The following is a 22,586-nucleotide window of genomic DNA, read 5'->3' on the forward strand; positions in this document are numbered from 1 at the left end:
GATTTTCTTCAGGAATGCAATTACTGATGATTACTTTTCTTTTTACTTATCTCTATTTTAACTATCTTCAAAATGGAAAACTAAGCTTCTTATAAAAATGTTTAAAACAACTTACGCTAGAACCATGTTGTAATCTGAGTGGTTGAACATATATCCGCCAACAACCCACATTGTATTTCCATTGACCACAGCTTTGTGAGAGGCTCTGGGGAGCTTTAGGTCAGAATATTCCTCTCGTGTCCAAAATGACTGATTAGCTGGTACAGGAACTGAACATCCAGGACCTAACAAAATACAACAAATTAGCTTTACAAAATGCAGCTTTCAAATTACTGGATTTCATGAATTCCCTGGTGGTCCTGACGTTAGGGCTCCACCCTTCCACTGCAACAGGCACAGGTTAGGGAACTAAGATCCCACATGCCGTGCAGCATGGCCAAAAATAGAAAATTACTGCATTTCAAGTTTTAATCACCTAAATAAAACAAATATCTAAAGAATACTTACAGTCTTTCCTTTAGCATCTAAATATCAGACAAATCCTTTTAATTTGCACTTTCAATTTACTCAAGGCTAGTGACCAAGGATAATCTCTAATAAAATTTAAAATCACACACACTCTACTGAAGATCTGACCATATTCAGGTTAGGATTTTTTAGTAATGAAATACTTGCTAAGCAGCTCTCAGAGGAAAAGAGTAGACAAAGGAATTATTAATTCAAATGAAAAACTTTATAGAGCTAAAATGTAAAGATAGTCCTGAATGTGTTATAAACTATCCATTTCCTGGAAACTCAAGAAACTCTATTTCTGAGAGGTTTGGCTTCTGCTCCAGCAAACTGGAAGTTAGTCAAATACTTCAATCGTTTAACTCCTCAACATAAGCCAAACTGAATAAGCTAAAGCATTTAAACAAGCATATTTCTGGAAATTCAAAATAAAAGTGTTCTGAGAAAGGAGTAAATGTATAAAAAATAAATAACTAAATCAGTAACAGCTGTTAATCACCTACCCCTTGAAGAATTTGCTAAAGGGGTTGTTTAATAATATCTACCTGCACTAACTGACTACTTTAGGATTCTACTGCATAATAAACTCCAATTTTCTGTGAATTTATTGAAAGTTTCTGTGGAGAGACCATTATAGCTCTTGTCCCACATCTTGGCATGGGTCTCTGCTATGTCTTGTGGCTGAGACCAAGTTCTCTAAATTCATGAATGAACTGTGAAGAATATTAAAGTGTTTCAAGACTCTATAAAGAGACCACAACCATACATTTATGAGATTCAAAGATTTGTAAGAAGTTGAATAAAGAGATATGAAAACGCCTCCTGATATTTGATTAATATAAATGTTACAGATACTAGGAACAAAGTGAATCTACGATTTATTAAGCTAAAAACATTCTGTGGATTAAAAGAAAAAAAAAAAAAAGAAAGAAAGACATTCCTACCCTGCCACTCTGAGAAGCAGGAGCATCCTCTGACATCACTTGAATTGCAGATGCCTCGATGAGGAAAACCACAGTTATTCACACAGTGAGGAATGTCACATGCTTCACCTTTCCAGTTTTCAGAACATTCACATTGAACAGTGTTGCTGCTATTACTGATCTTACATTCTCCTCGGCCTGAGCAATTATTCGGACACATGTCAAAACTATAAAAATAGTGGAGGGAAATTAAATCAACACAAAGCAACACTCTGATTAATTTAGCAGAACTTCCTCCTACATAAGGTTTAAGAAATCTCACTATCTAGCCAGTTTACTCACAAGCATAATTGCAGTACTTACCATTCAGCCTAAATGGGGTCACTCAACCCTGCAGAGCTAGGCAAGTAATAAAATAAAATGAAACCTGTTGGATTCTCGTAAAAAGAGACAAGCTAGCCCACAAAAGATGAGCATTATAAAACTGCCAAATGCATGTTTACAAGTCTGGACAAGAAAAGGAAAAAACCAACTAACAATACACTACCATCCTCATTCCTCTGGATTGTCTCTGAAAGTTTACAGAATTTAAGATTATTACACAGATTGGTGTATTGTAAATTTCTTAGTAAGCTTACCTACCTATCTCACATAGGAGAAAAGAGAAGGGCAGTTTAACTTTATACATGAGTTTAATCATAAAGTGTTGCATAGCAACATGACTTAAATATATTGACAACACTTTGAAAAGACATAATTCAGATTTTAAAAGGGGGAGATAACAGGATTAGAAGATACCATAAGAGTGTAAGGAACTTAAAAATTTTTTTTTAGCAAAGCATGTCAGAAAATCAGGAATCAATTACAAAAACAAGCTAATTAACATTCATGTGCTGTGCTGTGCTTAGTCGCTTAGTCGTGTCTGACTCTTGGCAACCCCATGGACTGTAGCACATCAGGCTCCTCTGTCCATGGGGATTCTCCAGGCAAGAGTACTGGAGTGGGTTGCCATGCCCTCCTCCAAGAGATCTTCCCAACCCAGGGATCGAACCCAGGTCTCCTGCATTGCAGGCTGATTCTTTACTGTCTGAGCCACCAGGGAAGCCCAAGAATACTGGAATGGGTAGCCTATTCCTTCTCTAGGGGATCTTCTCAACCCAGGAATCGAACCGGGGTCTCTTGCATTCCAAGTGGATTCTTAACTAGCTGAGCTACCAGAGAAGCCCAATTAACATTCATGAAGAAAGTGAAAATGTTAGTCGCTCAGTCATGTCTGACTCTTCGCAACCCCATGGACTATACACCACTAGGCTTCTCTGTCCCTGGGATTCTCCAGGCAAGAATACTGGAGTGGGTTGCCATTCCCTTCTCCAGGGGATCTTCCCGACCCAGGGATTTCCAGGTCTCTGGCAATGTGGGCAGATTCTTTACTGTCTGGGTGTAACATTCATGCCTACACCCACATGTCAGTTCATGATACATCTATAATAAAATTTTGAAAGTGTTTGTATTCAGTATTTTTATAATCTATGTTATAATTTAACACAATAAACGCACATGCCTACTTTTCAAGCCCGGGCTTGTGATGAGCTGCCCAGGCTGCCAAGTCACAAACCTTGGGTACCTGAAAAACTGAATCACCATACTAATCGAGATAAGGACAGCTTTAAACAGTCTTGAAAGTTTACTGAGATCCTGAGAAAATATGCAAGAAAAAGAACCTAGCATAAAGGTTACACAGGGGGGTCACAAGAGTTGTCAAATATATTATGAAAAAGGCCAAATAATATTTTAGGTTTTGTGGGTCACAGAAGTTCTTATCACAGATCCCACTGCTTATGGAATTTCATGAATTTAACTACTTATGAAAATAAACATTAGAAGGAAAAAAAGGAAAAGACAGAGTGAGCCTCTCTCCTACCACAACAAATTCCAAAAGCTGCTCAGAGTCTGTGGTCTACATTTCCTTTGTCATCAATGGGCCAATCTCTTAGTACATGAAAACTACTAATGTTTGTTATATTGCCCTTAGCCAACTCCTCCAATGTTTTTATCCGTTAGTGGGAATGGATAAGCCCCTCTTTTTCAGGAGAAACTCAACAGCAGCAAGACCTGGGTTGCAACTGCAGTCCCACAACTTTAGTTTACTTTACCTTTTCCTGCCAGTTTCTCCATTTATAAAAGAAGCAGAAAAACAGTGCCTGTATCTGAGTTTCTAAAAGAACTTTAAATGAGAAAATTCATGCAAACTGCTGGCACAATGCCTGGCACACTATAAACCTTCAATATATGTTAGTCATTATTGTTAAAACAAAGTATACAGTCTTCTGAAAAAATCACAAATATTAAACTTAAATATCTTACTTGTAAGTGATATTAAATCCAGTCAAGTTATAAGCAGCATCACTAAAAAAATGCAGCAGGGCATAACCTGATGTGGCCACAACCTCTGGGACAGTCTCATTGCCGTCTCTCTCAGGAACAATGAGGCCGCTGAAATGGAAACACATGTCTTATACAGGGAAGCACAAGAAGAGACACATCATACAGTGATGGACACAAATTCAACCGGATTTCACTCTTATAATTTAAAAAGTCATTTCTAGGAAGAAAGGTAAATTCCTATGATAAATGCACAGGAACAGATCTGAATCTTTTACTAGGCTCTCCTCTATTCTAGGATGTATTTCTAATGAGGTTTGAAATCAGTGACCCTAACATATACCACAAAAGACGTGAAAAGTAAAAATAGAAATAAAAGTCTGATATACAAACACCCATAATCCCAATACTATTAGCATTCTGATGTATTTTATTTGCCTAACTGATGCCATATTACACCTTATATTCTATTTTTCTAAGTAATAGTCCATAGTCTTTCTATGTCTCTAACTCCCTCAGAGTTTCTAGAACCTTACTCAGAGCTCAGCACATAACAGTATCTGTTGGGTCTTTGTAAAGAGAAGGAACTACTGAGTCCAAAGGTCTAAATGATGGTTTTAAGGCTCTCGATCCATATACCAACTTGCTTTCCAGAAGAGAGATGCTGACTCGAAATCCCACCAAGACACCTCATCCTGACAACAAGGAGGATTCAGTTCAGTTCAGTTCAGTCGCTCAGTCATGTCCGACTCTTTGTGACCCCATGAACCGCAGCACACCAGGCCTCCGTGTCCATCACCAACTCCCAGAGACCACCCAAACCCATGCCCATTGAGTCGGTGATGCCATCCAACCACCTCATCCTGTCGTCCCCTTCTCCTCCTGCCCTCAGTCTTTCCCAGCATCAGGGTCTTTTCAATGAGTCAGCTCTTCGAATCAGGTGGCCAAAGTATTGGAGTTTCAGCTTCAACATCAGTCCTTCCAATGAACACCCAGGACTGATCTACTCAGGATGGATTGGTTCGATCTCCTTGCAGTCCAAGGGACTCTCAAGAGTGTTCTCCAACACCACAGTTCAAAAGCATCAATTCTTCGGTGCTCAGCTTTCTTTATAGTCCAACTCTCACATCCATAGACGACCACTGGACCTTTGTTGGCAAAGTAATGTCTCTGCTTTTTAATATGCTGTCTAGGTTGGTCATAACTTTCCTTCCAAGGAGTAAGGAGTAAGCGTCTTTTAATTACATGGCTGCAGTCACCATCTGCAGTGATTTTGGAGCCCAGAAAAATAAAGTCAGCCACTGTTTCCACTGTTTCCCCATCTATTTGCCATGAAGTGATGGGATCGAATGCCATGATCTTCGTTTTCTGAATGTTAAGCTTTGAGCCACCTTTTTCTCTCTCCTCTTTCACTTTCATCAAGAGGCTCTTTAGTTCTTCTTCACTTTCTGCCATAAGGGTGGTGTTATCTGCATATTTAGCTTTAAGAGTCGGACACGACTGAGCGACTTCACTTTCACTTTTCACTTTCATGCACTGGAGAAGGAAATGGCAACCCACTCCAGTGTTCTTGCCTGGAGAATCCCAGGGACGGGGGAGCCTGGTGGGCTGCCATCTCTGGGGTCGCACAGAGTTGGACACGACTGAAGCAACTTAGCAGCAGCAGCAGCAGTTTAATATATGAAAGTAATCTTTTTAACTATGGTTTTGAGCTTCTCTTATGCTCCTGAGTTTGATTTTTTCCTATGTTTACTTTCCATCTTTTGCTTTTCTTCATATGCTCATATCTTTTGCCCAGTTATCGTTCAGTACTGCCATAATCTCATTCAGAAAAAGCCTAACTCCCTATCAGGCCCTGTGTAATCTGTTCCACACACACAACCCCATCCCATGAACAAACATCTCATCTATTACAGATGGTCCCCGACTTACGGATGGTTCGATTTAAAATCTTTTGACTATAATTTTTTGACTTACAATGGTACAAAAGGAACTCATTTTCAGTAGAAACTGTACTCAGAATTTTGAATTTTTACTTTCTCCCAGGCTAGTGATATGCTGTACGATACTCTCTCATGATGCCAGGCACCGGCACAGAGCTGCAGCCCTCAGTCAGCCACATGATCACAAGGGTAAACAATTACTCTGTACCCAGACAACCATTCTGCTTATCACTTTCAGTACAGTATCAGTAAATTACATGAGACAGTCAACATTAATTATAAAATAGGCTTTGTGTTAGATGACTTTCCCAACTACAGGCTAATGTACATGCTCTTAGCACATTTAAAGTGGGTGAGGCTAAGCTACGTTGTTCAGTAGGTGAGATGTATTAAATGAATTAAAATATTTTCAGCCTATGATGAGTTTATCAGGATGTAATCCCATCATAAGCTAAAGAAGATCTGTACTTTCTTCCTTTTATTCGCTCGACCCCAGACATGCTGGCTTCTTTTCTTTCCTAGAGCACACATTCTGGGGCCAACGACTGTCTTAAATGCTCATTCATTATGACCTATCAATTCTATTTCTTAGTAGAAGAAACACTTGCTCATGTACACAAAGACAAATATATAAGAATCCTCACTATAGCACTATTCAGAACGAGAACAGGTTGAAACCACATAAATGGTCATTGAGGAGCTGGATGAATGAGTTATTACATACGTGGAGGTTTCTAGGACTAACAAGGCACTCATCAAGCCATTCTGATGAGTAGGGGGAAAAAAAACAAGCATTAAGACAACAGGCCTAGTGTATATGTACATTTATGTATATTTATATAAGTGCATATAAAAATGAGTGGAAGAGCATATAAGCAGAGTGTAAGAAGGAAGAAGGGATAGGATGTTTGTTCAACAAGTTTTTAATATGAAGACAGAACTCTAGGAACGCAATGACCATGAAGGTGCTCTAGGGGTTGCAAAATAGTGAAGCATTTTCTACTATGTATTTAACTGACAAATACTAAGTACTTACTATAAGTAAGCCACTGTTCTAGGTAGTGAAGACGTCTCTGCCCTTACTGGAGTTCATCTCTCAGAGAAAGAATAAGCCTAGATAATCAGTCCCCTACGCCTGGCCCACAGGTGTGTATATGTAATGTCAGGCAGAGGTAAAGGCTATAAACAGAAATAAAACAGTGTGCTACTTTAGAAAGGGCATTTAGGGAAGGACTCTTGGAAGAACTGACATTTGATCACAGACCTAAATGAAGGTTTCAACCATCACCACGATTTCATCAGTTTTATACACCAGAACTCTAAAACACTGAGGGATAAGTACTTGAGAGAGTAGGATCACCCAGAAAAAGGCAAGTCAAGAGCAACCTTGGCATAACAACCACTGGCACAGGAAAAGACTGGGCTCTTCAGTCACAAGTTGGACACTCTCTGTTATTCTAGTATGAATTTTAAGATCACAGAGATGTGAACTCCAATTCTTGTTCCAAAAGCCTAGGCATGTTATTAACATCTCTGAGCCTTAGCTTCCTCAAAAGCACAATGAAAGAAATTCTAACTACCTCACAACCAAGTAATGAGAATCAAACTGTTAAAGCAAGTCAAGTGTTTAAATAGCGTCTCACACTAGTAGGTGCCCAGTAAGAGATGGCTTCTAGTACTTATTATTTATATGGTGGGGACATGTGTAGAACGAATGACTGAATGGGTGGCGGGAGAAAGGATGGAGAGCCACAGAAGGAGAGGGACTAGATGACCACACTGCTGAAGGGGACCAGCTTCCCTATTGTCAGAGAGACTCAGGCATTTGCTTCTTTTCTTGAAACTGTGACAGTTTCAGAATGTGCTTTCTCCCAGTGTGAAAATAAAATTGGTTTATGACAAAAAAAAAATAGAGGCTTCCCTGATAGCTCAGTTGGTAAAGAATCTGACTGCAATACAGGAGACCCCAGTTAGATTCCTGGGTCAGGAAGATCTCCTGGAGAAGGGATAGGCCACCCACTCCAGTATTCCTGGGCTTCCCTTGTGGCTCAGCTGATAAAGAATCCACCTGCAATATGGGAGACCCGGGTTCGATCCCTGGGTTGGGAAAACCCCCTGGAGAAGGGAAAGGCTACCCACTCCAATATTCTGGCCTGGAGAATTCCATGGACTATACAGCAAAGAACTGGACATGACTGAGCAACTTTCACTTTCATGACAAAAATAAACTTTTACAGAAAAAAGGAATATGAACATCAACCCAGTGTGCAAGGCAACAGAAGGTGTGTGGGTGAGAAAGTGATGATGCAGGTGGGCCATTCAACTGTGACCCAGAGCTGCCTTCACCTCCCTGTCCCCTGCCCCTAGACAGGTGAATAAACGCAGACTCAGCTTAGGCTGCAGCCAGCAGTTCAACTTGAGAATCAAGAACTGCTTGCCCTGGGGTTCTTCATAATCTTATATTTTAAACATAGAGTATCACTGTTCAGAACCATTTTTGAAAATCACTGAACTAAAGATAACTGTCTTAATTCAACATAACTGTCCCAGACTGACATGGACTCTCTAAATACACCTGGGGCACAACCTGACTTTGTGAACTACACTGTGTAAGTTTACTAGTAATCCTCAGTTGTTGTTTTTTTCTTTTTTAATATTTATTAGTTTGTTTATGTTTGGCTGTGTCAGGTCTTAGTTGCTTCTCTCTGGCTCTTTCTTGTGGCACACAGGCTTCTTTCTAGTTGTGGTGTGCAGGCTTAGTTGCCCCGAGGCATGTCAGATCTTAGTTTCCTGACCAGGGGTCAAACCCACGCCCCCTGCATTGGAAGGCAGATTCTTAACCACTGGACCCCCAGGGAAGTCCCAGTAATCCTCAGTCTGACACACCTGTCTGCTTGTAAAACACTACACTCAAGGACAGGCAGATGTGAAAGGTAAGCCAGATTCTTAAAGTCAGGGATGGGAGCCAGGGGATGGGGCCAGACAACATCTATATTTCTGACTGGTGAAGGAGGGTCTACAATCACAAAAGAGGTTTGACTTGCCACAGTCTGACCATGATTCAACATGGTGCTGGACACAAAGAGTGACTTCTGCTTTCATAAGACTTCCTCTAACAGCTCTTCATCACAGTCTAAACAACTGCCTCATCAATATTTGACTTTCTTAAAAACAACAAAAACTTCTAAAAGGAGTAAGAATGTTCTCAGAGAGGAAAACTAGTCTCCCTGCTGCACCACCACTACCACCTCTGCGTCTCCCTCCCAAAAGGTATGAGCAGAGCGGTAGGTGTTCCACACTTTCACATTTGTTGACATGAATGCACCACAAAATCATGTTGTACAACTGGATGAGAGTTGCTCCAGTGGTTCTCAAACTTGCCGAACAGTGGAACTCTGTTTGTTAAACAAACTTTATTCAGAACTTCATCCAACTCAACTTGATGGTTTGCAATACACCCAGTGAAAACACAGTACAACACTTTCAGTTTAGGCTTCAGAAGCTAAGGAACAAAGCACTTAAATGACCTGTTCAGACTCATGAAGAGACTTGGGCAGAACTCGGATTAGAAGTCCACATCTTCTGAATCCTGGGTGGCTCTCCTTTTTTTTCTTTTGGCTCTCCTTTTCTTTATTTGGCTGAACAATCTGCCGCCAAGCTCACTCTATTCTGGGCCCCACAGCACACTACACTGGTTTGAGTCCTCTAACCAAAGTCCTCCTGACCCAACGGCACTCCTCAGCATCCCATCTTTGTGAAAGTGCCTTATGACTAAACAGTTATTTTCACATTCTTTGGTATGTCAGTCCTTCAAAGGTTCTGTGCTTCAGGGAAACTTCAATTATTAAACATACATTGTCTCACTATGATTTTAGAAGATGCAGACTCAAATATGTCATAAGTTAAATTTTAACAATCAATAATTAATTTATACCTGTCAGTAAATAAACTATTTTTTTTAAAGAGAAACTTGAAAATCCTCCTGGTGTCTGCACATTTACCTTGGCTTCTCTCAGAAGTCAATGACTAAAACAGTTATACCCTTCTGCTTGTTTGTTGCTGCTACTGGTTCACATGTCTGCTCATTAAATATACAGTCAGGTGAACTATATGGTTATGCATACCCACTTGGCAGATGTTCCCACAGAGCTACTGGTAAGCTCATTCAAAGTGCCTGGCACACAGAAGGGACTCCATGAATTGTAATTAACAAATGCAGTTACTAAGTGAACCTTCAACATGTTCAACATATACTATTATCATGACAGCATCATACTACAGATATAATAGCTTTTGTGCCTGTGTTAAAGTTTGGCGTGCTTCTTGCTGTAAGACAAGGTGTGAGTCAAATTCTGGGATAAAGATAGATATGTCCAACATGTGGCCAATGATATTTTAATGCTCACTAGCATAGCCTATCCACCCTGTTCTTTAGTCCTCTAAGTGAATCTCTGAAACCCAGAAAATGACCTTGGTTCTCAGTTCAAAGATATATTGGAGAGATTTCTAAGCCAAAGGGAGTGGAGAAATACAGGGTACATTAGTCCTCTGACCTCATCTGTCCTTTGCCTTCTCGTGTTTGGCTTCTCGCCTTCTGTTATCGCCTCACTTACATGAGACATCAACCAGCCCCACGTGAGGAATACAAAAAATATTGTTAAATTGATTTCTTTTAAAGTCAGAGAACTACAATATTTGAGGGGAAGAAATCTAGAAAGTCAGCTGTAGATGAAAAACTGACAACTATGACTCTCTAAGGATATGCATTTCAGAAAACATATTTTAAAAATCTTCTGTAGAGTAAAAGGAAGAAAACTAGACCAGTTTTGAACTCATATGTGGTCAAAAATACGATAAATAACACAGCTATTGACTGTTGGTAAAGAGTAAAATGCCAAAACAATTCAGAATACACCATATATCAGTGTTAAACTGTTTAACTATAAACACAGAATATACTTTTTGAAAAAAAATCACAACACATAACTGGAATGTTTCTCATTCTTCACAGATAACCACTGCTCATTTATGTATATTCTTCCAAAACTTTTTCCTCACCCATATTAAGGTATTTACATAAATACATATCACACATACACACAACTACATATGAATACAACAAATAATTCTTGAATGCCTATGCAATGAGGAACACAACAAGTATCAAAATGAACATGATTCCTGATTTAATTTTTTAACAGAAATAGTATTAGTCAATATATTACAAAACATTTTCAGAGGTATACTTCACCACCACCATAAGAAGTAGGTAAACTTGATACTACTATCACAATTTTATAGATCAGGAAACTAAAAAGAGAGTATTTTGCCCCCCAAATTTACCCAGTAGTTACAGGCAACAAAGTCAAGACTAGCTCACAACTGATAGGACTCTGTAACTAATACTCTTTCCATGAAAATGTTTTAAGCGATAAAAAGGTGAATCCAGTAAGAATACAGTCTAGGAGATACATGAATTCATAAATCAAATAATGGTTATATGACTGAGCTTACCTAAAGGCAGCAACTAGGGGTGCATAAATTGAGTCCCCGTCATAAACATATAAATGGTCCCAACTACACTCTGTAGCAAAATGATTAAAACGAAGTCTCATTATTCTATTTGGCCTGAAAAACACAGAAAAAAGTAATTTATACTAATCATCATCACTCCCAAACATTTGAGGAAAAACAGTTTTTTAAAGAATCTATAGAGAAAATAAATTAATAGTATAAAATCAGCACTCCTTCACTTGTCAAAGATTTCCTCTGTACTTTCTATGTGCAAAAGATCACCAAACATGGAATGGTAAACAAAATATATACGGTCTATGTATCCTGGACCTTACAGTCACCATTCTTTACCAATTCATTAGCCCTTCTTAGTCAACTTAAGACTCCATACTACCTCATTTCACAAACATACCTGCCAATCCTCTAAACTCACCTGCCCCTCTGCCTTTTCATGGAACTCCCTGGAAAATCCCCAATCTAGAGAAAAAAGTTTATCTGCTTTGATCTAGACTGAATCTAGAGAAAAAAGCCATGCTGGAAAAAGTCACACCACTGGGTAGGCTGGTTCCAGTACTGATGCTCTGATTAAGTACTATTTCAAACCACTCAGTCCCATCTACCTGCTTATGCTCAGCACACAGACAAAATTTTCTCAAATTCCTGTTTTCCAAAATAGATACACACCTATCTACTTTTCCTTCTATCTCTGAAATATTTAAGATCTCCCTCTCTTCTGAAACTTCCGCACCCACACTTAAATCTCTTTAAGTATCACATATTTTATAAAAAACAACAAAACCAAAAAACTTCAAATCCCAACTCTCCTTCCAGCTACTAATGCACCTGTCCCTTTCTCCTCTGAAACGCCACAGAAGACTTTGCTTTCCTCAAATTCTTCACATCCCACTCTTCATTCTCCAACCTGGCTTTAGCACAAAGACTCTACTCAAAAAGTTCTTGGTACTATCAATATCATCTATATCTTGGTGATTTCTAACTATAAGTCTCCAGCCTGAATCTTTTGTCTACCTCATATTTTGTGTCTAACTAATCCCTAATCAAACATCTAAATACATACCTAAACAAGTTAACTCACATGGTGATGAATACTGCAAAGAAATTAAAGGAATGTGATGCATTAATAGTAGTACAACAAGTGGTGGGGAAATACTCCAAAAAGCTTTGGAAAAGATTAAAATAGTGAGAGGTAAGCCATGTGAAAAGTTGGAAAAGACAATGTTTCAGACAGAGAGAACAACAATCTTAAAGTCTTAGATAAGAAGTTGATGTGTCCAAGCAACATGAAGAAAATCAGCATGTGTGAAACACAGCAAACAAAAGAAGCCACATGAGATAAGAAGTGAGTGAGAAGTGTGCAAGGGACAAAGGTAAAAGCTGGAGCTGAAGGCTAATTTCAAGGCTTTTACAGTGGCCCAGGAGAAAAGAGGATGGTTGGTGGTTCTTAAAATAACTGTAGAGTTGAAAATGAAAGAGAAAGCATGGGTCCTACTACTAATGGAAAGAAAGGTACCTGCTGACTGGTAACTCCTGCCATGGAACTGTTAGGTTAGCAAGAAATAAACTTCTATAGATTAAATCACTAAAAATAATAATGAATAAATAAGCTAACCAACAAACAAATAAAAAGGGCTATCAAAATCTCCTGCCTTCCCTGCTACCTATTCAAGTGCAATTCTCTTTATATACTTCAACCATAATAATATATTCTGTTTTCTAACTATTACAATCGAAAATATACAAATTTCTGTATGTACAATTCATCTGCCAATCAACACAAATTTTAAAATTAACACTGAAGATTAAGAAAAAAAAATTTTTGTTGTTCAGTCGCTAAGTCGTGTCTGAGTCTTTGTGACCCAATGGACTGCAGCACACCAGGCTCCTCTGTCCTCCACTATCTCCCAGAGTTTGCTCAAATTCACGCCCATTAAGTCAGTGACAGAGAAGGAAATGGCAACCCACTCCAATATTCTTGCTTGGAGAATCCCATGGACAGAGGAGCCTGGCGGGCCATGGTCCATGGGGTCACAGAGTCGGACAGGACTGAAGTGACTGAGCACGCAAGTCGGTGATGCTTTCTAACCATCTCATCCTTTGCCGTCCCCTTCTCATTTTGCCTTCAATCTTTCCCAGTATCAGGGTCTTTCCAATGAGTTGGCTCTTCACATCACATGGCCAAAGTATTGGAGCTTCAGCTAATCAAATTGACTTGTGAAAGAAAAATTTATCAAATAAAAAATATTTTAAGTTGATACAGTTAATTTTACTTGTTGGAAAAGTAATCTCACAATGAGCTCTATCCTAAAAAAGAAAAAAAAGTCATTATTACTTACTGTCCTTCAATGAGCCATGTGCATTTTGTTTTATATTTATAATTTCCAGGTCCATCTGTTATAAATCCAGAAGATCCAGTTAGTCTGTAATTAAATAAAGTTCAAACTCATCAAAATTTAATGTATTAATAATATCCTTCTTAATTCTCAATACAATCCAAGTGGGTACACTGATACATATTATGGCCAAAAGAAAATGACTGGATAGTTATTTCATTCAGATTACACAAATCTGGATGAAACAAAATCTAGTCACATACTTAAGGGGATACAAACATATGAAAACCAAAAGGAATGAACAAAAACACCAAAATTTTTCCAGCTAAGACAGGAAAATCACATTTTGCACTATAAAAATGGCCACAAGAAGTTACTTATAAGTTGGTTTTTAAAAAACAAGGCCACACAGTTACCATTACAAGAAAAATGTGTTAATACAATAAACATGCTGTAGCCAGCATAATTGTGATGGGCAAGCACATCAATCCACAACACCCAACAGCTGAAGTGGCAATCCACGGCATTCCATTAGCAGTATACATCAGCACCTACTCCCCACACACATGCCAAGCTTGGAAGTTTATCAATATTTTTAGGTCTTGCCAATGATAGGCACATCCTAGTATCTCATTAATATTTTTACTGGTACTAATGCTATCATATGAGTTTTTTCTTATATGTTTTGATCATCTGCATTTTTTCCTTTGCAAATTAAGATTCCATATTCTTTACCTATTTTGCTACCAAGTTGTCGTCGTTGTTGAATCACTAAGTTATGACTGACTTTGCAACACCAGGAACTGCAGCATGCCAGGCTTCTCTGTCCTTCACTATCTCCCTGAGTTTGCTCAAACTCATGTCCACTGAGCCAATGATACCACCCAATCATCTCATTCTGTCACCCCCTTTTCCTCTTACCCTCAATCTTTCCCAGCATCAAGGTCTTTTCCAATGAGTTCACTCCTTGCATCACGTTTACGAGCTCTTTTTATATCAAGGAGCTCCCATTTGTATGGTAAATGTACTATAAATCTATTTCCTCAGTTTATCTTTTCTTTATACTTTGTGTCTACTATCTTTTGCTATATAGAAAATTTTAATATATAAGAAGGATGCTATCTTTCCTAATAGCTGTTTCCAGATCACTTTTCCTCCCTATTCCATCAACGTCAGCTTTTCTGAAACAGATGCTCTCTTCTGGATCTGCCTTCCTTACTTTCTGAGTAACCTACTGACACACCAATTACTCCTCTTCACCTACTCAAAACATCAGCATCTACTTCACTACCCTCCATTCAACCATAATAAAGATGTTCCACCCAAAGCCCAGCAACTCCATATTTTAACTTCACCATTAACAATCTTTTCCCCTACCCTACTTTAGCTACCAACTCTTTTCAGACCTGATGTTAGGAGTAAAAGCTCTACCACCAAAATCTCCATTTAAGGTGACCTATACTCTGATGACCATTTCTGCTTTCTCTAGTTCATTTAGCCTAGTTCCCCCTCTCCAGTGAATCTCCAGCCCCAGAGACCTCCAATCCACAAACGATCACTCTTCATGTTCATCACTCACACATTCCACTTTCCAACTTACCTAGTTATGATTCCTGGGTCCATCACAAATATCATCCCCGAAAATCCCTCGACTTCGCCTTCTCTCTCTTGCTGTACTTGCCTGATATAAATGTCTGTGTGTCTTATTCCCCAACATCCATCCCATTCCCAAAATGTCAGTCTAAGTCAATCATGATTTCCTGTGCCCTCGTGCCAATAAGAAATGTGTATCAGTTAAGTTCTAATGTAATTCATAGAAAAACCTAAATAGTAATGACTTTAACCAAGATATAAAGCCCAAACATAAGCAACCTGGAGCACATAAGCATTTCTGTGATCATTAGGGACCTTCTGTCTTGTTGCTCTTGTCCTCCTCAACATGTGCTTCCACCTCATAATCCAAGATGGCTGCACAAACTTCAGTTCAGTTCAGTTCAGTTGCTCAGTCGTGTCCGACTCTTTGCGACCCCATGAATCGCAGCACGCCAGGCCTCCCTGTCCATCACCAACTCCCAGAGTTCACTCAGAGTCACGTCCATCGAGTCAGTGATGCCATCCAGCATAATAACTCCAGTTATTATCTCCTTATTCTACCCAGCAGGAAGGAGTTGCAAGGAAACAAGGTACAAACCCCCTTTCCTCTAAGTCAAAAATAACCATTCAACTTACCCCCTAGCCAAAACTTAAGACATACCTAAATGTCCAGGGAGGCTGAGAAATAGAGCCATTAGCCCAGATGACCATGTATATACTCAGTGAAAAATCAGGACTCTTTACTGAAGAGGAGAAAGGCTATTATTTGGGTCACAGCATGTAATCTAATCTCAGATGTGAGGGGAAGTCTGATGGAAGGCTTCTAGGAAATATTTCCTCATTCCTACGAAAGATAAGTGTGGTAGACAGGAAGCTATGCCACATTGACCTCTTCTTCAAGAAAAGACTTATTGCCAGCTGCAGAAGTGATTGTGGTCCACAGACAGCATCCAGATGTCAGTTCCATCAGGAGTTGCCTTACCTCAGGTCATGCCCTTCCAAGTACAGTCCATCCTAGAATGGATATAAAGGCTGGGCATTTTTCAATTTAACACAGGACAACTCTGGCAAGCAATCATTACTCCAGAGCTCTCTTTTGTCAGGCCTGCATTGAAACTCAACTTCTTCCTTTGCCCAGTTCTGCTTCCTGCTCCTTCCTCACCTAGACGTTATACCTAACTTGTACTTCAAACTTTATCTCAGCAAATACTTTTAAGAAACCCAATCTGTGACAGAAATCCTAAGAGACCAGCCTTCTCCCACTGGACTTTGCTGTGTTTGGATTTTAATTTAGTCATCATGCCATGAGCCAGAACACAAAGGGTGACAAATCAAAGGTGAGTGGAAGGTCCCTGAAGAATCGTACAAAACAACCACAGAGACCACCCCAATTTTACAGGTAAATAAATTTCCCACTAGCTCAGTTTAGAGTATTCTACTATACTTCTTTTGCTCCTAAGAGTTTCTACAGACTTCACATGGACATGTTCAGGTATTTGCAAATATATATATATCTTTGGAAAAGGATTATTTTAAATATTTACTTTGTATCTTTAAACATACATTTACATAATTTTACAGATAATGAATAGATATGATCAGACAGGCTTTTTAGGGTCAACTAAAGGACAATTCTTTTTTTTCCTTTATTGCTCTCTCCAGGTACTTTCCCCTTCTTCCCACCAAGATAAACATTTAACCACCTCACAACATTCTTATTTTTCTTCATACATACAAGTCCCTGACAAGAATGTCCCTGATGAGTAGCCTCTGATGGTTCTCTTAAATCAGTTTTGGTTATACAAATTATTATTACACTAATCTTCTTATATAGTCGTCTTCTTCATTCAACAAAACTTTGTGGGAAATGCTCCAAAATATTGGGAACTGGTTTAATTCACGTAGCATAATATTCTACCCTACAATATATCATTTTTTTTCTGCCTTTTAGTTTCATTGATCTTTTCTATTGTTTTAATCATCTCCATTACATTTATTTCTGCTCTGATCTTCATGATTTCTTTCCTTCTACTAACTTTGGGTTTTGTTTGTTCTTCATTCCCTAGTTGCTTTACGTGTAAGGTTAGGTTGTTTATTTGAGGTTTTTCTTGTTTCCTAAGATTGTATAAGTATAAACTTCCCTCTTAGAACTGCTTTTGCTGCATCTCATAGGTTTTGGGTCATCCTGCTTTCATTTTCACTTGTCTCTCAGTAATTTTTGATTTCCTCAGTGATCCATTGCTGTTTTAATAGCATACTACTTGGCCTCCCTGTGTTTGTGTTTTTTAATTTTTTTCTTGGTAGTTGATTTCTAATCTCATAATGTTGCAGTCAGAAATGATGCTTGATATGATTTCAATTTTCTTAAATTTATCAAGGCTCACTTTGAGGCCTAGTATGTGATCAATCCTGGCGAATGTTCCATGTGCGCTTGAAATGAATTTGTATTATGCTGCTTTGGGATGGAATGCTCTACAAATATTAAGTTTAACGTGTCATTTAAGGCCTTTGTTTCCTTACTGATTTTCTCTGTGAATGAGCTGTCTGTTGATGAAAGTGGGGTGTTAAAGCCCCCCCCTCATTACTGTGTTACTGTCCATTTCTTCTTTTATGGTTGTTAGTATTTGCCTTATATATTGAGGTGCTCCGATGTTGAGTGCATAAATATTTACGACTGTTACATCTTCCTTTTGGATTGACCCTTTGATCATTACGTAGTGTCCATGTCTGTTGCAACACTGTTTAAAGTCTATTTTGTCTGATACAACTATTGCTTATCCAATTTTGATTTCCATTTGCATGGAATACATTTTTTCATCCCCTTTCGGTCTGTATGTGTCCTTAGATCTGAAGTGGGACTCTTGTAGACAGCATATATACATATAGGTCTTGTTTTTGTATCCATTCAGTCAATTTCTGTTTTTGGTTGCAACACTTACTCCGTTTACATTTAAGGTAATTATTAATATATATGTTCTTACTGGCATTTAGTTAACTGTTTTGGATTTGTTTTTTTAGGTGCTTTTCCTTTATCTTTTGTTCACTTCTCCTGTTATTTGATCACTAACTTTAATGTTGTGTTTAGATTCCATTTTTTTGTTTTCTGTATCTATTGAGATTTTTGGTTTCTGATTACCATGAGGTTTTCAAATAGCAGTCTATATATAACCAAGATCGCTATAAGTTGCTAGTTATAAGTTGTTATAAGTTGGAAATATTTGCGCTTTCCTCTTCTTAGAACTGCTGATTTTGACATATTTGTGTGTGGATGATTTCTTACCATCACTAATCACTTTATGTTTATCTTTTTTTTTTTTTTTTTTCGGTATGTTTACCTTTAATAGTGAGTTTTTCCTTTGTAATTTTCCAGTTTCTAGTTATGGCCTTCTCTTTACTGCCTAGAGAAATTCCTTTAGCATTTGCTGCAAAACTTGTTATGGTGGTGTTGAATTCTCTTAGCTTTTGTTTGTCTGTAAAGCTTTTGATTTCTCTGTCAAATCTAAATGAGAGCCTTGCTGGGAGGAATATTCTTAGTTGCAAATTCTTCCCTTTCAACACTTGAAAGATATTGTGCCACTCCCTTCTGGGCTGCAGAGTTGCTGCTGAAAAATCAGCTGATAGTCTTATAGAAATTCCCTTGTATGTTGTTTATTGTTGCTTCCCCTTGTTCCTTTTAATATTTTTTGTCTTTAATTTTGTCAATTTGATTACTATGTGTCTCAGTGTATTCCTCCTTGGATTTATTTGACCTGAGCCTCTCTCTGTGCTTCCCGGACTTAAATGACAGTTTCCCTTCCCATGTTAGGAAATTTTTCAGCTATTATCTCTTCAAATATTTTCTTGGGTAGTTTCTCTTTCTCTCTCTCTCTTCTCTTTCTGCTGCTGCTAAGTCGCTTCAGTCGTGTCCGACTCTGACCCCCATAGACGGCAGCCCACCAGGCTCCCCCGTCCCTGGGATTCTCCAGGCAAGAACACTGGAGTGGGTTGCCATTTCCTTCTCCAATGCATGAAAGTGAAAAGTGAAAGTGAAGTCGCTCAGTCGTGCCCAACTCTTAGCAACCCCATGGACTGCAGCCTACCAGGCTCCTCCATCCCTGGGATTTTCCAGGCAAGAGTACTGGAGTGGGCTGCCATTGCTTCTCTTTCTAGGACCCTTATAGTGAGAATGTCAGTACTTTTCATGTTGTCCCAGAGATCTCCTAAAGACTGCCCTCATTTCTTCTTACTCTTTTAATTCTGTTCCATGGCAGTGACTTCACCATTCTGTCTTCCAGCTCACTCATCCATTCTTCTGCCTCAGTTATTCTGACATTTATTCCATCTAGTGCATTTTTTCATTTCAGTTACTGTATTATTCATCTGTTTGTTCTTTAGTTCTTCTAGGCCCTCATTAAACATTTCTGTATCTTCTCCACCTGTGCCTCCATTCTTTTCCTCAATATCTTGGGTCATTTTTACTATCATTACCCTAAATTCTTTTTTAAGGAGACTGCCTATCTCCACTTCATTTAGTTGTTCTTCTGGGGTTTTATCTTGTTCCTTCATCTGGGACACATTCCTCTGTTGTCTCATTTTGTCTAACTTCCTGTGACTGTGGTTTCCATTCAATAGACTGCAGGGTTCTAGTTGCAGCTTCTGCTTTCTGCCCTCTGAAGATGAGGGTGTCTAAGAGTCTCGTGCAAGCTTCCTGGTGAAAGTACCAGCTGAAAGTGTACCTGCTCAGTGGTGGGTGGAGCTGGGTCTTGTCCATCTGGTGGGCTAGGCCATGTCAGAGCATGTGTTTCTTGGGAAGCTACTTACTCAGGAAGACTTTAAGCAAACAACCTGCTGATGGGTGGGACTATGTTCCCTCCCTGTTGGTTGTCTGGCCTGAGGCATCCCAGCACCAGAGGCAACAAGCTGTTGGGTGGGGCCAAGCCTGGTGAGAAAATGGCAGCCTCCAAGATGGCTCACACCAATGAGGGCTACCCAGGACTGCTGCCACCAGTGTCCCTGTCCCCAAAGTGAGCCACAACCACCCCCTCCACCTCCACAGGAGATCCTCCAATACTAGCAGGTAAGTTTGATCCAGTCTCTTATGAGACCACTGCTTTTTCTCCTGGGTCTTGGTGCACACAAGACCCTATCTACACCCTCTAAGACTAGAGTTTTAGTTTTCCCCACTCCTGTGAAATTTGAGTGATTAAACACTGCTGGCCTTCAAAGCTACATTCTCTGGGGACTCCTCCTCCTGTTGCCAGACCTCCAGGCTGGGAATCCTAATGTGGGGCTCAGAACTTTCATTCCTCTGGGAGAACTTTTGTGGGTATAATTATTTTCTACTTTGTGGGTTTCCCACCCCATGTGTATGGGACTTGATTTTGTCATGATTGCATCCATCCTACCATCACATTCTGGTTCCTTCTTTGTCTCTGGATGCAGGATACCTTTTTTGGTAGGTTCCAGTATTCTTTTGTTGGTGGGTGTTCAGCACTTAGTTATGATTTCGGTGTTTCCATCAGAAGGTGTGAGCTCATGTACTCTGCCACAGGCACACCTGAGGCCAAATTGAGGTCAAGGGTAGAGAGTAAAAGTTTGTTTCTATTAAACAGAATGTGCTTAGGTTTTATTTCTCAACCTAGTCTAACAGTTTCACAATATAGCCTATTCACATTTAGCATGAGGACAATTATATTGATTTAATTCCTTCCAACCAAATTTTTAAATCAACCTTAATAAGGATTAGTTTATACAGAATAAAATGTAATCATCAAATATGTACAATATAGTAAGTCTTGACAAATTTATACACATAGAAAATCCCCCAAACAAGATATAAAATAGTTCTATCATCCCCTCAATGTTCCCTCAGACCTCCTTGCAGGTAATCGCTCTCAACATTGATCTTGTTTCTATCACTGCAGACTAGTTTGACAAAACTTGATTTAATGAAATCATACCAAGATACTTTTGTGCCTTGCTTTTTTTGATCAGCATGTTTCCAAGTACTGTGTGTATCAATAGCTTGTTCTTTCCTATTGCTGGGTAGTATTCTGTTGTATGAATATACAAACTACAACATGTCTATCTATTTTCCTGTTGATAGACACCTGGATTATGTAGTTATAGATGCTTACGAACAAAGCTGCTAAGAACACCTGTGTACAAGCCTTTGTATGGACATTTCTCTAGGACAAATATATACTAAAAAAAGGAATCACCATATCGAAGTATAGATACACACCTAAATTTAAAGAAACTGCCAAAGTGTCTCCTAAGTGGTTACATCATATTAGACTTCCATCATCTAGGTATAAATATTTTCTGCTCTTAGGTCTCCCAGTACTCCCACAGCCTTAACAATACCTCCCTTCAGCAATATACTGGACTCTGTAAGTGAGAAAGACCTATTGCACTCCATGGAGCAACACTGCGTTTCCAGATCTGCAACTTTGTGACCCCTGCGCCTTGCTTCACTGGCCCAGCTACACTGCCTTCTGTGTCTAGAAGAATCACAACAGAATTTAGATCCCAGAGTTTCCTATAGGTCCCCACAGCAAGCTGCTTCAACATAAGCATGGAGCTTGCAGTTAGGAGAGTCAGGGAAGCAAGTCTCATTCAGGCTTCTTTCTATGTCTTTCCTCTCTACTGTTAAAGCCCATCTGAGTCTGGGTTTTCTTGCGCTTCTAACTGAAAGCATCCCAACTACTTATTTCACCAACTCCAAGATAAACATGTTTCTCTTAACAGCTCAGAAACTAGGATGCATTATAAAACATGCAGTTTAAATGATTATTTTTTTCTTTCTTAGAAGTACACAAGATACAGGTATATTTTACATTCAGTGGCATCTTAAGATACATTATATACACATGGCAAAACCTGGTTGAATCCAACTCTCTGCTCACTCTGTATATGAAACCAAGCAGCTAAATAAGGCTAGAGACAAAACACTGTGCTCACTGGTCTCACTCCATACTTAGAAACACATTTCTCAAGGAGGTTCCCAGCACTGTGGGAAAACCAATTCTTTCACATCCCTGGCCGATTCACTGCTATCCCTTATTATCGTTCACTTTCCAAACCCTCTTCCTTTTCTTCAATTTTAGCTGAGGATCCTCTGATTACTCCACTGTTTCATGTCTATTTACCTCCAGTGGAATATACATTTCATGACAACAAGGACTTTTGTCTGTTCTATTCATTATTCCTAGTGTCTAGAGGTATGTCTGGCATCCTAATAATACAAAGTGAATAGCTGTGGAAAGAAGAAATAAATCAGAAGAGACCTACATTTCCTTCCATTACTTTAATGCAAGTACTTTGCTTTCCCCTAGTTACAATGGATAGGGTCACACCCCTTACCTGGGTCCAGAATTCTTAAAACACTA

General features: G+C 39.1%; 1 protein-coding gene across 2 annotated transcripts in view; it reads right to left on the reverse strand.

The window, feature by feature from the left end:
* Positions 1-22,586, reverse strand: part of ATRN (attractin) — a 185,014-nt gene that overhangs the window by 121,338 nt on the left and 41,090 nt on the right. For both annotated transcript variants that reach the window (XM_018057410.1, XM_018057411.1), the window contains exons 2-6: positions 13,627-13,710; positions 11,273-11,386; positions 3,798-3,926; positions 1,455-1,660; positions 116-284 (exon numbers count right to left, since the gene is read on the reverse strand). In XM_018057410.1, the coding sequence (XP_017912899.1) occupies positions 116-284; positions 1,455-1,660; positions 3,798-3,926; positions 11,273-11,386; positions 13,627-13,710 (702 nt within the window). The remainder of the gene's footprint in view (positions 1-115; positions 285-1,454; positions 1,661-3,797; positions 3,927-11,272; positions 11,387-13,626; positions 13,711-22,586) is intronic.

This window comes from Capra hircus, chromosome 13 (assembly GCF_001704415.2).
Source record: "Capra hircus breed San Clemente chromosome 13, ASM170441v1, whole genome shotgun sequence".
NCBI classification, from domain to species: Eukaryota; Metazoa; Chordata; class Mammalia; order Artiodactyla; family Bovidae; genus Capra; species Capra hircus.